Source organism: Loxodonta africana, chromosome 11 (assembly GCF_030014295.1).
Source record: "Loxodonta africana isolate mLoxAfr1 chromosome 11, mLoxAfr1.hap2, whole genome shotgun sequence".
Taxonomy (NCBI): domain Eukaryota; kingdom Metazoa; phylum Chordata; class Mammalia; order Proboscidea; family Elephantidae; genus Loxodonta; species Loxodonta africana.
The window spans coordinates 86,699,304-86,713,587 of NC_087352.1; the positions used below are offsets into that span (position 1 = coordinate 86,699,304).

General features: G+C 49.9%; 1 protein-coding gene across 1 annotated transcript in view; it reads right to left on the minus strand.

Moving 5' to 3' along the window:
- CABLES1 (Cdk5 and Abl enzyme substrate 1) overlaps positions 1–14,037 on the minus strand; it is a 145,128-nt gene extending 131,091 nt beyond the window's left edge. Inside the window, exon 1 of the mRNA XM_064293222.1 lies at positions 13,232–14,037. Coding sequence (XP_064149292.1) covers positions 13,232–14,037 — 806 coding nt within the window. The remainder of the gene's footprint in view (positions 1–13,231) is intronic.
- Positions 14,038–14,284: the final 247 nt, after the last annotated feature.

Below are 14,284 nucleotides of genomic sequence, written 5' to 3' on the forward strand. Positions count from 1 at the left end.
TTCACCGTATAGTCAGCGTGGCCATGGGGGAAAGAAGAGTGAAGCTGGCTAATTCAAACCAAAAATGGTTATGTATGGTGTCTCAAACCTGAATTACCTGGGCTTTTGGCAGAGTCAAGGGACAGCACCCACTGACCTGCGCTAGAATAAATATTTTGAAGCCAAATAAAAATATTTCCTTGAACGCTAACCACTGTTTAGAGCGTTCAGAAGATACAATAAAGCTCAAAACACAGGAGGCTCTGTCTACGTAGCTTGTTCCCCAATTTGAGCCTGCATCAGACTTACCTGAAGGGCTGGGCCCCACCTCCAGGGTTTTTGACTCAGTAGGTCTGGGGTGGGGCCTGACAATTTGTACTCCTAACAAGCTGCCAGGTGAACTGAACAAAAACAGAATTACTGAACACAGAATTTAGATTTTTTTCCCCCCAAATTCCATGGTGCCTCATCCACCTACACGCCGCCCTCCCCACGCCTGTTTAGACTCTGCATTGGGTTTCTGTTCATTCCCAGCGGCCACGAAGAGGAGGACCGGGCACATCTGGGCAGAGAACTAGATCCTAGCTATAACTCCGAGCCATCACCTGCAGGACAAAAGCAAAGAGCTGCAGAGGTCATGACCCAAACAAAAGACTTCAGGGGCTACAGGCAGTGATGCTGCAGGAGAGCGTGTCCTGCTTCCATAAGGCTGCCGAGCTCCTCCTGCTTCAAGTGAAAAGGTAACGTGTCACAGGCTAGTAATAGTCTTAGGCACTTACATTCAGCCCTCAGTTTTCCCTGGGACTCTTGCACCAGCTTCCTTGCTAATCTCCCTCCCTTAGGAAGGAATTTCCAGGAGCCTATGAACCCCCTTGCAGTTCATGATCTTGTGATGCCCACAAAATGATTGGATGGGACTAGGCAGATAAGGTGCTTATAGCCCACCAAGAGGATTGGACAGCCTGCTAATAATGCAAATAAGGTGCATGGAAATCTTGCGGGAATGGGACCATGCAATTAAGGTATATGGAACCCTAATGAGGGGACTGGTCAGTTTGCCACCCCACTAGGCTTAAAATGAGCCATCCCAGAGGCAGAAACAGGGGCCTCACTGCCACCAAGAAGAAATGGGAACTGAGCGCGTCCTTTGGAGACAGAGTGCTGTAATACCAGAGATGGCGAGAAACGGTGGCAGAGAAATGGCAGCAGAAGAACCAGGAGACTGGCACAAGATGGTGTGGTGGGCTTCCTGGTCCAGAGAGCGAGGCAGCTACAGTGGGTGTGCTGACCCACTGAGCGAGAGAGTTGAGTGCCTTCAGGCAGGAGGCTTGCTGTCAGAATGGGGTTAATCCAGGCACTTGGCAGAGCTAGGTTCGCTGACCCACAGAGCGAGAGCGCTAAGCACTTTCAGGCCAAGGGTTACTGGCGGAGTGGGGTACCTCTGGGCACTTATTGGTAGAGCTAAAGAGCTTTGTAACACTCGCCCAACCAGGGCAGAGGCGAGGCTGAGGGCCAAGGAGCTGGGAGAGAGGCCTAACTGTGAGCACTGCCAAGGAGATGTTCTGAACTAAGAACTGTATCCTGAGTCATTCCTGATCCTGAACTGTATGTAACCTGTTGTGATAGTTAAGGTTTTGTGTCAGCTTGGCTGGGCCATGATTCTCAGTGATTTGGCAGTTATGTAATGATGTAATTTGGCAGTTATGTAATCATGTAGTAATCGTCCATGACGTGATCTGACGTAATCATTCCATCAGTTGTAAAGGGAGTTTCTTCAGGGGTGTGGCTTGCATCCAATTTACATATGGATGCTCTGGCAAAGCTTGCTCTGAATCCTGCATCCAGCTCATCATCATCTGATCTCAGGATTCGTCAGCCTCCACAGCCCGTCGTCTTACCTGCCAATCTTGGATTCATCAGGCTGCACCCCTAAGGGCCTGTCATGGACTGAATTGTGTCCCCCCAAAATATGCATATCAGTTTGGCTAGGCCATGATTCCCAGTATTGTGTGATTGTCCCCCATTTTGTCATCTGACGTGACCACCCTACCTCTATGGTGTTAATGAGGCAAGATTAGAGGCAGTTATGTTAACGAGGCAGGCCTCTATCTATAAGATCAGGTTGCGTATTAAGCCAATCTCTTTTGAGATATATAAGACAGAAGTGAGCAGAGAGACACGGGGACCTCATACCACCAAGAAACAAGAGCGAGGAGAACAGTGTGTCCTTTGGACCCGGGATCCCTGTGCTGAGAAGCTCCTCGAGCAGGGAAAGACTGACGGCAAGAACCTTCCTCCAGAGCTGACAGAGAGAGAAATCCTCCCCCTGGAGCTGATGCCCTGAGTGTGGACTTATAGCCTACCAGACTGTGAGAGAATAAATTTCTCTTTGTTAAAGCCATCCACTCGTGGTATTTCTGTTATAGCAGCACTAGATGAGTAAGTCAGGGCCCAACAATCTGCTAGGTGCTTAATGCTGCATTTTTATTTTGCAACACCCCCAAAAGGCAAGGGACTTATACCCCCATTCTACAGTTGAGGAAACTGGGACTCAGATGGGTTAAGCAAGTGGCCCAAAAGGTAGCACCAAGTGGCAGAGCTGTCTGACTCAAAGCCAGTCTTTCCATTCTGGAATCTGGAGTGTGGGAAAGGCGGAAGGGCCCATTCCATGCAGCAAGTACTGACACCAAATTATTATTTGGAGGGAGTCATCGTTACTGAGAAAATTTTCCATGACTAGGGCCCCAAACCAGGGCTCTGCTGGCCTGCACCAGAGGTTATTATGTGAATATCAGCATCCCCGCTGGATGAGAAGTCATTGGCTCGCCAAAACTATAGCACAATATTTCTCTGTATTTTTAAATACTGACCTTGACTGACTCCAGCCCATAGGTCTGAAATGGACAAGCCCCAAGATTTCTGTTCTTTTGAGGTTAGGAATACACCAAGTGGAAGATTTGGGGTGGGAAGGAGAATAAAAGTTTGCAGCACTTTTCGGAGCACCTGCCATGAAAAGAGAACGCATTTTCCTTTCGACCTCAGAGAAAAAAATATATTCAATGTTTTTAACAGCAGAATAGAGCTCTTTGTTTTTCTTGAATAATAACGGTAGAATTTGTGTGTGTTTGTTTGTCTTAAAACCTTCAGTATAGAATTAGAAAATGTGGGTTTCAAAATCCCAGCTCTGCCACCACATACATAGTACATGACTCTGGATGAGTCACTTCATGGTTTGGACTTTGTGATCTATAAAACAGCCACCACACCACCGTTCTGAAATGCTTTGATAAAATTATGTGAAGAACTTTGTAAACTGTCAAGTGCTAAACAAATAGGTAGAGCCTATAATGTTAATGGAGTCCCCGGGTGGTACAGTTTACATGCTCAGATGCTAACTGAAAGGTTGGAGGTTCAAGTCGACCCAGAGGTGCCTCGGAAGAAAGGCCTGGCAATCTACGTTTGAAAATTCAGCCATTGAAAACTTTATAGGGCATAGTTCTACTCTGACACACCTGGGGTCACCACGAATCAAGGTAGATACTACGGCAACTAGTATACTATGATAATAGTACAATTGATATGAACAGTATAACATGATAATTTATCCATCACAAAACTAACTTTATTCAACTCAATAGAGCATGACAACTCATTGAGAACCACCTACCAACATCAAACCAGCCATGTGTCCCCTAACTTGCCAATTTTTCTTCTTAAGCAAAAAACTGCACAGACATTGACCTCTACTCCCTTGTATTCTTTCTCCCTCCTTCTTTTCTTAAAACTGTCAAAGCAGACATTTTGTTTTATAAATAACTGGATCAGTGAGTAAAGTGCTTTAAAATAAAAATCAGTGTGCCAGGCATGAAGACATCTTTGGCATTCTCAAATATTTTATTGGTGTCTTGTTAACTAGTTTGTCATCTATTTACCGTGGAACTTAATTTAGATTTAACTATACTCTGGCTTTTAAACCAGGGACAAGATTGAACCATTTCATGCATACATCATTACAATATTCCAAGCCTTAAACTGCTAACATTTGCATGTTCTACCTTATAAGTTTTTGTCTTTGTGACTAACTGTGCAGCAATAAACCCCAAACCACATTAATGATAACCTTGTTAAATATAAACTGGTGTGCAATTATCCAAACTGCTAACACAAACAAAGACGGAAAAAAACCAGGAAACCGTGATTGATTATATGTTCTTGGAGGCTTTTAAAAACCAAATAAAAATAAAAATACAACCTTGCACAGCTTGTAAAAGAGAGTGCTAGCTAATGGTTTTATGATTCCTACACATAAAGCTAAACCGTCTGTTTGAGCCCCACAGTGTCCTTGAAAAGTCTGGTTTTTAGATTACACGCAGGTTGAAGCTTGAGGGGGTCAGATATTTTTTGAGGCGGAAAATGGACGGTGATGATCTTCAGGGAAATTCATACCACTATGCTAAGCAACAGGAGCCCTAGCAGCGTAGTGGTTAAGTGTTATGGCTGCTAACCACAAGGTCAGCAGTTTGAATCCACCAGCTGCTCCTTGGAAACCCTATGGGGCAGTTCTACTCTGTCCTATAGGGTGGTTATGAGTCAGAACTGACTGGATGGCAACGAGTTTTATGCCAAGTAACAGATTCTTATAAAACGTCTGGTTTTCAAAACTCTCCCTGTGATAGTGACTTTTCTGCACAGCCCCAAGGGGAAAATGGAACAGAAAGAGGTGTGGTGGAGACAATGGTGTGCTCATAAGCCAGCTCTCTGGAAAAAAGTAAGAAAGAAAAGGCCCCAACTTGTAGCTCTGGCTGATTTCCCTGATGTAAATATGACCACCATTGCCATTTCAGGTAACCGAGCAGCTCACAGGCGCCTGCCTGTTTAAGGCCTTAGGAGCCAGCTATAGCACACTGCTGGGTCTAGCACAAACCCAGCTCAGAACCCAGAAGTCAAGGCCCCACTTCTACCTCCTGCTTCCAGCAACATGGCAAGTTTCTTAACCTCTTGGAGTCTCAGTCTCCTCAGCTCTAACATGAATGTAATCCCCATTTCACAGGATTGCTGTGCAAATTAAACAAAGTAATGCTCATAAAGTCCAGGTACTCAGAACTCCACAGATGTCACCTCCCCACCCCCATCCCTGCAGAGAAGTAGGCATGGGTGGGGTGTGGTGAGGGGTGCACCTACACAACCTGCCTCACTTTACCCACAACAGGGACAGCAGTATTCAAGTCCAAGGCTGTTTGGCTGCGATGGTGACGATGGTGAGGAAGGAGGTGGTGAAGAAGGGGAACAGGAAGTAAGGCTGCGGTGATGGCTGGGCGTCAGGCCAAGGGCCACCTGGCATGAGATGACAGGAATTTTAAGACTGACAGGGTCAGATGTGGGGTTCTCAAAGGTCCCTCTTCGGGGGAAGGGATTAGCAGGGAACCAAACAGAAGCCAGTGGCTTCTCGGAAGACCACTGCATCATCCAGGGCAGGTACCAAGGCATGAACAGTAAGGACTGATGGGAAGGGCTCAAGGAGACTTAGGTATACCTCCTGGGTATAAAGCACTGGGCTAGGGCAGGGGTCAGCACACTTTTTCTGTAAAGATCCAGAGAGTAAATAAATCATTCAGGCTTTGCAGATTGTGTGGTCTCTGCTGCAATGACTCAACTCTGCCTGTCAGAACACAACCAAAGACAACACACAAATGAGTGGGAGTGGCTGTGTTCCAATAAAGTTTTATTGATAAAAACAACCAGTGGGCCATATTTGGCCTGTGGGCCATATTTGGCCCGCAGGCCATAGTTTGCTGACCCCTGGGCTGGGGGAAAGGGTGAAGCTGAGAAGTTACACAGATGGTCCTGGGGCACTGTCTACAAAGGAAGAATGCCCAAGAATAGGTATCATTATTACTCCCATTTAATGGATGAGAACCTAGTTAAAAAGTAAGTGGCAGAACCAGGGCTACAAACCCAACTCTTTGGGATGCCAGGCTCATGTTCCTATTCCATAATGCTCTAAACGTCACCAGGCACAGAAAGTACCAGATAAATAAAAGAGGCATTAAGTTTACAGGAATTTAAAAGTGGATGCAAAGAGGGACTGGGAGGACTTAATTACAGAGCCATATGAATCCCGGATGGCCTGGACTGTGCTCAGGTTCCTCACTCACACAGGTCCTCCCCCAACAACGGAAGGGCAGAAACCAAAATAAAGAATATTGCAATTAGCAGTGGCCTTAGAGGTCATTTAGACCAACTTCTGCCCATTCAGCTGAAGCCAATTTAATAAGCACTTACGAGCCCAGCTCCTAAAACACAGCCCAGCAAGGCAAGGTATATAAGAGCCAGACTGCCAGGGTTCAATCTCAGCTCCCACTTCCCAGCCGAGTACTCTGGGCAAGTTACATAACCCTTCAGGGATGATGGTAGGAGTACCTGTCTCATGCTGTTGTTGCTAGCTGCCATCTAGTCGGCCCGACTCATGGCAACCCCATGAATAAAAGAACAAAACACTGCCTGGTCCTGTGCCATCCCCATGATCCACTGTGGATCAGGCAGCTGTGATTCATAGGGTTTTCAGTGGCTGATTTTCAGAAGCAGATCACCAGGCCTTTCTTCCTAGTCTGTTTTAGTCCAGATGTTTCACTGAAACTAGTCTGGCATCATAGCAATGCACAAGCCTCCTCCACTGACAGATAGGCGGTGGCTATGCATGAGGCATACTGACCAGGAATCGAACCTGGTCTCACACATGGAAGGTGAGAATCCTACCACTGAACCAGGAATGCCTCATCCTTGTCTCAGGATTATTATAAATATGAACTCACTCAATGCCGCATAAAGTGCTTAGAATAATTCCTGGTACACAGTGGGCATAAGTGTTTGTTAAATAAAAACTACTATGTCCATGGCATTACGCCAGGCCCCGTGATGGGTGGTATGAAGTGTCCCTGCCCTGGTGGGAGCTCAGAAAACGAGCTCACCTCCAACACAGCCTGCACCATGCTGTAATTCGTTACCTGTTACTTATGTCTCCCAACACATGTTCAATGTTTGTTGAACGAATAAATGATATGAGGCATTAAGTCCCAATACTAGAACTTACTACGTACCTGACAAATAACAAAGCACCTAAGGTCACTCCAAGCCAGCTCCGTGACTAGAATTCCTGCCCCTCTGTGTTATTCCATAAACCAAACCCACTGCGGTTCGGTAGAATTCTGACTCGTAACAACCCTACAGGACAGAGTAGAAGTGCCCCACAGAGTTTCCAAGGCTGTAAATCTTTACAGAAGCAGACTGCCACATCTTTCTCCTGTGGAGCGGCTGATGGATTTGAACTGCCAATCTGTGTTGGTAGACGGCTGAAATCACAAGTACTTTGTAAACGCTAAGGTTCTTTCGAAACGGATTACCGCAGGTCATGCCAGCAGTGGCAGTGGTGGTGGAGGACTGCTCCCAGCTTGAATGGCCTCCTAGAGCTGTCAGTGCAGTTGTGACGCCTTTGCTGCCAAAAAGAGCACCACTGAGGTAATTTTCAAGTTCTCCCTTACACCAAGGGAACCCTTCATTGCTTCATCCACATTCTGCCAACTGCAGCCAGACAGAACAAGCTTAGCCCACTTCCATGTCTACCTCTGAAGGGTGCGATTATCCAACTTCCCCATCTAAACGTGCCCCAGGCCCCCTCAGAAGACACTAGAATGCTACACCTGAAGAGGCGGCAGCACTCACCTGTCCCAACCCTTCAATTCCATAAGGAAACAGGCCCGGGGGTGAAGGGACCCATCCAGGCTACCCGCCGTGGTGAGGGCACGGCTGGAAGCCAAGATTTCCAAGTACGAGGCTGGCATTCCCTATCCCACATCACGTCACATCACCTGGGCTCCCCTACCATTCCTTCCCACTCTGCTCCAAAGGCCTCCCACCCACGGCCCCACCCCATCTGGTAACTCTCCCTCCTACCAGGGAAAAGATCCACCATGCACAGCTCCCTCTGACAGCTGCTGGGGACACAGTGCAGAGCCATGTGCTGGCTTCCCCATCCTTCCTGGAGAGTAAAAGGTCACACTTGAACTCGCTGCCCCCACTGGGCATCTACCAGCAATGAGCAGACTTCCGACTTATTTCCCCTTCTGAGCTGGCTCTCAACATGACAGGCTTTGTGACTGCGGGGAGGGTGGTGGGAGAATCTTGGGCAAGGGCCACTGGCCTCCATCCCTGGGAAGGGTAGGGCCTAGGCCTTACCAGGGCTTGTGAGGGCCTGGGGCTTCAGCTTTCCCTTCTGCAATTCATGTTACTGTTAAAAATGCTCCACAAAGACTTGTATTTGCTTACTGCTGAGGAGATCAAAGTCCTTCAGGACTTCTCAAATCCGGAAGGGTCAGGAGGTTACAGCATGAACACAAGAGAGCGATGAGCTCACTGACATCACAAAGCAAGGCAGTGACAACGTTAAGAAAGAACGCTAATCTCCCCTCCCCTACTATGGCTGTCCACCTCCTAGTCCACCCACGTCTTTCATTGTAAGGAAAGAATGATACGGCAGTCATGGCACAAGCCAGCTTTTACCCTGCGGGCAAGGCGGTGGCGGGCGGGGGGCGGTGTTTAAGCTCTGCCACTTCCATGGCTTACTGGCCAAGTGACCTCGAGCAGGTTACTTAACACTCAGCCCTAGCTTCCTCGACCTTAAAATAGGAACAATAATAGTACCCCATAATGCCTCACTACCCAAAGTATGGTCTATTTGCTTCCCTGGGAACTTGTGAGAAATGTAGACTCTTACCCCCTATACTTACCAAATATGAATCTCCCTTTTAACAAGATCCCAGGTGATTCCAAGAACATTTAAATTTGAGAAGCCCTGATATACAGCATTTATCACCTGCCTAGTACACTCTCTCAGCCCTCAGGATGGGCAATCCAGTTGTTCCTGTTATTAGAATTCACATCACAGCCACGTTAGAGCCTGAAAGGGGCCAAGCCTCAGGCCAAGGCTCTCAGAGGACACAGACTCAAAACACTGAGTTGTTTGCCCAGGGGCATACAGCTGTCTGTGATGGCACCAAGATTTGAACCCAAGACTTCAGACTCCTGATTCAGCATTCTGCACCACAAGTTTCCTTCCTTTTAAGGCCTAACTACTCGAGACGCCACACCAAGTCAGGTACTCTAAGAGGCAAAACAAACAAGCTATTTTAAAATAATAACCTGGGGGCTACGAGCATGCCAGCCCCCTCCCCGTGACTCCTCCTGTCAGGCCTGAGAACACACATCTTTTCGTTCACCTGAGCTTCCACCTGGCTTCTTGGTGGCTGTCTGCCACTCACCAGCTCTAGGAAGTGGAGTTACCCAGGGGTGCTGCTGGCTGCTGCCCGAGATGAAATTTTTAAAGCAAAAGGAAGCCTAAAACACACCTCATAAATTTACAACCCCCTTCACTTATTAACACCTCCCTGAAGCAGGCTTGCTGCCCACACAGAGAATCACCACGGGGCATCAAGGTAGAAGGCATCTTTTTGGCTTCCCGTCTCCATATATCACCTCAGTCTAAGATCAAATCCCAGCGAATTTGCTTCCCGGTGCTGGGGCCTGTCCATGAGGCTAGGAGGACCACTAGGTCCACAGGCCTGGGTTCCCCAGATATTCTAACAGAATGAGACTGGTAAGCAGCAGTAGTCCCTGGGTGGTGCAACAGTTAACGCACTCAGCTGCTAACCAAAAGGGAGGCAGTTTAGGCCACCCAGAAGCACCTCGGGAAAAAAAATGCCTGGAGACCTACTTCCGAAAAATCAACCACTGAAAACCCCATGGAGTACAGCTGTACTCAGACACAGAGAGTAAGGATTAAATGAAATAGATGTCAAGTATCCACCCCAGTGCAGACATGGTGTAATCACTAAATCGACTAACCATTCTACCCTGTGCCAAAGCCTGGGTGCGGAAATATTCCTCCCTGTGGAATTTCAAAGTCTGAAGTTCAAGCAATAATTATGGCTTGTTTTATGAGTGCCCTGATGAGAGAAACAGAAAAGAAAGGGCTTCAAGGGTGCAGACCTGGAAACTGTGATCTTTCCATACCCATAAAACCAAACCAAACCCACTGCTGTAGTGCTGGCTCCAACTCATGATGGCCTGGTGTGTTACAGGATAGAACTGCTCTATCAAGTTTTCTTGGCTATAACCTTTATGGAAGCAGATCGCCAGGCTTTTCTTCTGAGGTGCCTCTGGGTGGGTATGAACCACCAACCTTTGAGTCAGTAGTCACGCACAAACTGTTTGTGCCACCCAGGGGCCCCACATACCCATAACAAACCTAAAATATGAGATCACAAGTTCATAAAAAAAGGTAGATTCAGGGTCACTGAAACAGTGCTTCTCAAACTTTAATTTGTATACAAATCACAGGGATGGAAGGGGGCTCGTTAAACAGCAGACGGGGGCTCAAGCTGTTTAAAGCGGAGGTACCCAAGATTCTGTATTTCTAAGGAGCTAACAGCGGTGAAGCTGATGGTCCAGACACCATGCTTTTGAGTGGCAAGGTTCTATCGAATTCTTTAAATACCAGAAAACTAATCCCAGGAAAAAGGGCCCTGGTGGCATAATAGTTAAGCTCTCAACTGCAGGTCAGGGGTTTGAACCCACCGCCAGCTGCTCCAGGGGGAGAAAGATGTGGCAGTCTGCTCCTGTAAAAATTACAGAATTGGAAGCTCTATGAGGCAGTTCTACTCTGTCCTACAGGATCACTATGAACCTCAATAGACTCAAAGGCAATAGGTTTGTTTTTTTTGTTTAACCCCACCCAAAAACCCACTGCCATCGAGTCAATTATGACTCAGTGCGACCCTATAGGACAGAGTAGAACTCCCCCATAGAGTTTCCAAGGAGCGCCTGGTGGATTCAAACTGCCGACCTTTTGGTTAACAGCCGTAGCTCTTAATTACTACACCACCAGGGTTTCCGATGGTTTAACCCCAGGGAAGTATATTTTGATTTAAAAACAACTTCCCAGGAGCCCACCCATTAAGGAGCCTATGAAGCTACACAAGGCTACCAGGCTTTCTTGAAGGCAAGCACACCAAGAAGTCTAATCACACTCTTTAAACTTGTCTGGGCCTAGTTCAAATGAGTTTATACTCCAAATCACACTTGATCTAGGCAAGCAAGGATGCTCTTCAGTGATCAGAAGAGTAGCACACTTCTGACAAACTTCTTGGGGGCAACAACAGTATAGAAAACAAAGGATCCTAGGATATTTTAAGTTCATTGCCTCCACAAATCTGAAGCCAGCCTCTCACAGCCAAGCTCATTCCTCAAGGCTTTCTTAAACCCGTTTTACCCCCTCTATCTACATTGAAGTTGGTGCTGTTTCCAGTGACAGCTGTACTAATAATAACAATAAAACCTATCAAGTTGCCAGATACAGATTATTCAGAAGCAGTGAGATTAACGTGACTGTCAGGTAAGGAGGCATCTCGTATTGGCTAACTGTGTGTGTGTTGAGGGGGGGTCAACAAAAATCTAAGAGGTTCACATATATAGGACTAGAGATTACATCCTGGATATTCTCTGGATCAGAAATACCAACACACTAAATCCCCACCATCCCCTGAATTGAGTTTCTTGGAGTGGTGTGAGGCAATCTGATTTCCAGCTGCTTTTAGCAACAGGAGCATATCTGTCCATCACCAGATGCAGGCCAGCCTTCCACACTGGTTTAGAATAACATGTATGTTTATTACAATTCCTGTCGTGACCCTCTTGACTAACTGGGCTTAGGCTCAAACTAGAGTCATTATCGGCCAGCCTGTGATGTTGAGTATAACATCAAGCTGCCCAGAAACTGCTGTGTGTGCGCCACCTGCCCAGGATGGAAGGGATTCCCCTCCTGTCCACACGCCCGCTAAAGAGGAGACTACTGGGGAAACACGTGCTTTGGCAACAAATGCCAGAGCCAACTGTCACCTATGTCCAGCATGGATAATTCACTCATGTGGTCATAGGCTGCCTCCCCGCTCCACACCCGCCTGTGGCCCACGTGCACTCAGGCTGCAATGCTACACAGCATGATTTCATCCATTTGGGAAGAAATTAGACCAAGAGCAAACTTCTAGGCCAGCCTGGCTTGTTCCCCCTTTATACCTCGGTGGAGGAACTTACGCTTTCCTGTAGGCCACTTAGGCCAGAGTAAGCCTGAGCTGTGAGAAATTGTAACAGAAAATGTTGTTTCCTCCCACCTGATGCCTGCAAAGTTTTGGCACTGTCCCATTATAGAAAGGGAAACTGATGCTCCAAGGGGTTAAAATAACTGAGCCAGGGTGGAGTCCATGCTATAACTAACTTCCTATGAGGCCTTATCAAGGGAAGGCACTCCCAGGTAAAGTGCCTGCCTGCTTCTTCTCCCCACTAGGGTCTGCCCCATCTCCAGTCCCACTGCCCTACACAGACCTAACCCCAAGAGCCTTGAACATACGGTGACAAGCTCTAGCTATTTTCCCAACAATTTTTAAGCAAATACCCAACATTTCCTGACTTTGCTAAAAACCTAATACCTGCAGGCAACCTAAACTAGCAAGTACAATCTTTTACCTAACTCTAGAAGATGCATCTTGGAATGGAGAAAAGAATCCTCAAGCCCTACTTCCTCCCTGTCCCCCACTCCCCGGGCCGGGTTCATGGGAATGCAAGAAGGGCCACTTCTTAGAACAGCAAAAGGAAAACGCCAAATGGTCCTGGGCCCCAGGATGCTTTTAGCGCGGGCAGGAACTTCTCAGGAGGGGTTCGGAGCGCATCAGCTACAAGTTTAGGCTCACGCGCGCGCACAGCTGCAGGCCGGACCCGAGGCGGAGGCTCCACAAGCCAAATCTGCCCGCACTTAAGCCTGCGAAGTGTCGCACGCCGTTGGACATGGCGCATCTCCGGGTCTGCCCCGGGTTCCAGGAGGTTCGTGATCTCCTCCTGGCAATGGGAGGTTTGAGTGCCGCTTTTTCATGGGCTCCCGCACTTCCAGGTCCCGACTCACACTGCAGGAGCGTGGCGCTCCTGTTGTGCGAGCGCCGGGCTCGTGCTCCCTACGTGTGCGGGGTCTGCACACACATGTAATCACACATTCTCTACGGACTTCCCCTCTTTCGCGTGCCGTCGTGGTTTGGAATCCCGGCCAGAAGCCCAGGCAACCGCGAGGGCGCGGATAACTGGGAGGGACCTATGTCCCGCAGCAAAAGGACCCGGCAGGAGGCTCGGCGCGCGTCCGGTCCTAGATACTCACCGGGACCTCTGCAGCTGCTCGAAGGCGCTGGTGCTGCCCCCCTGGCCCGGCTGTTCCAGGGCGCAGTAGTTCTGAGAGGTGGGCCTGGAGAAGGCGATGGGCAGAATTCCCTGAGTAAACGAATTGAGGCGGCCCCGACTGCCGCTCCCAGTCCCGGGGGCCCCGCAGCTCAAGAAGGCGGCCGCCGGCACCTGCACGCTTGTAAAAGCATCGTCCTCCTCCAACTCCTCCTGAACCGCGCCCCCGGACCCGTCGGGCAGCTGCAGCTGCTCCCCTGACGCCCGGCCCGCGCCGAAGGGGCCGGCGAACCCCCGGACCGCCGTGGGGCCGGGCACGATCGCGTGGCCTCCCGGGGGCAGAAGCGGCAGTGGCGAGGACTGCGGGGCGCAGAGGCCGGGTCCAGCCGCAAACGCCGCTGCCGCAAGCGCGGTGCAGCCGGCGCGTTCGGCGGACGGGAGCAGGCTGAGGCGGGTCCTCGCGCCGCAGGCACTGCCGCCGCCCGCCTTGACCGCGCCGCTCTCCTCGCCGCCGCCCCACTCCTCTTCCTGCAGCGGCGGCCGTCCGTCCAGCGAGATGTTGGTGAGGAAGGAGAGAGCAGCCTGGCGCCGCCGCGGGTCCATGCGTGGCTTCCTGGGGGGCTCGGGTGGCGGCGGCTGGGCCGGCGCCGCGGCCGCGGGCTGGGGCTGTGGCGGCGGCTGCTGCAATCCGCTGCTGCCGGCGGCGTCGGTGCCGGCGCCGCTGCTGTTGCTGCCGCTGCAGGCGGCCGTGCCGGCGGTGGCGGCCGCGGTGGCTGCAGCAGCCGCCATTGTGTCCATCTGCGGCGATATTTCGGCGGTGCCCCAGAAGCGAGCGGCGCCGGAGTGCTAAGCGGCGGGCGCGAGCGGCGACGACCCGGGCTGGGCAGGGCGCGGAGCGCGGGCGGAGTGCGCGGCGGCCTGGCCCCCCCGCGGGCCGGCCATGCTCGCCCCTCGCGGGCTCGGGCTGGGGGCGCTGCCGCTGGGCCCACGCGCGCGTCTGCTGGGCTGGCTGGTCGTCCGTCCGCCCTCGGGTCGC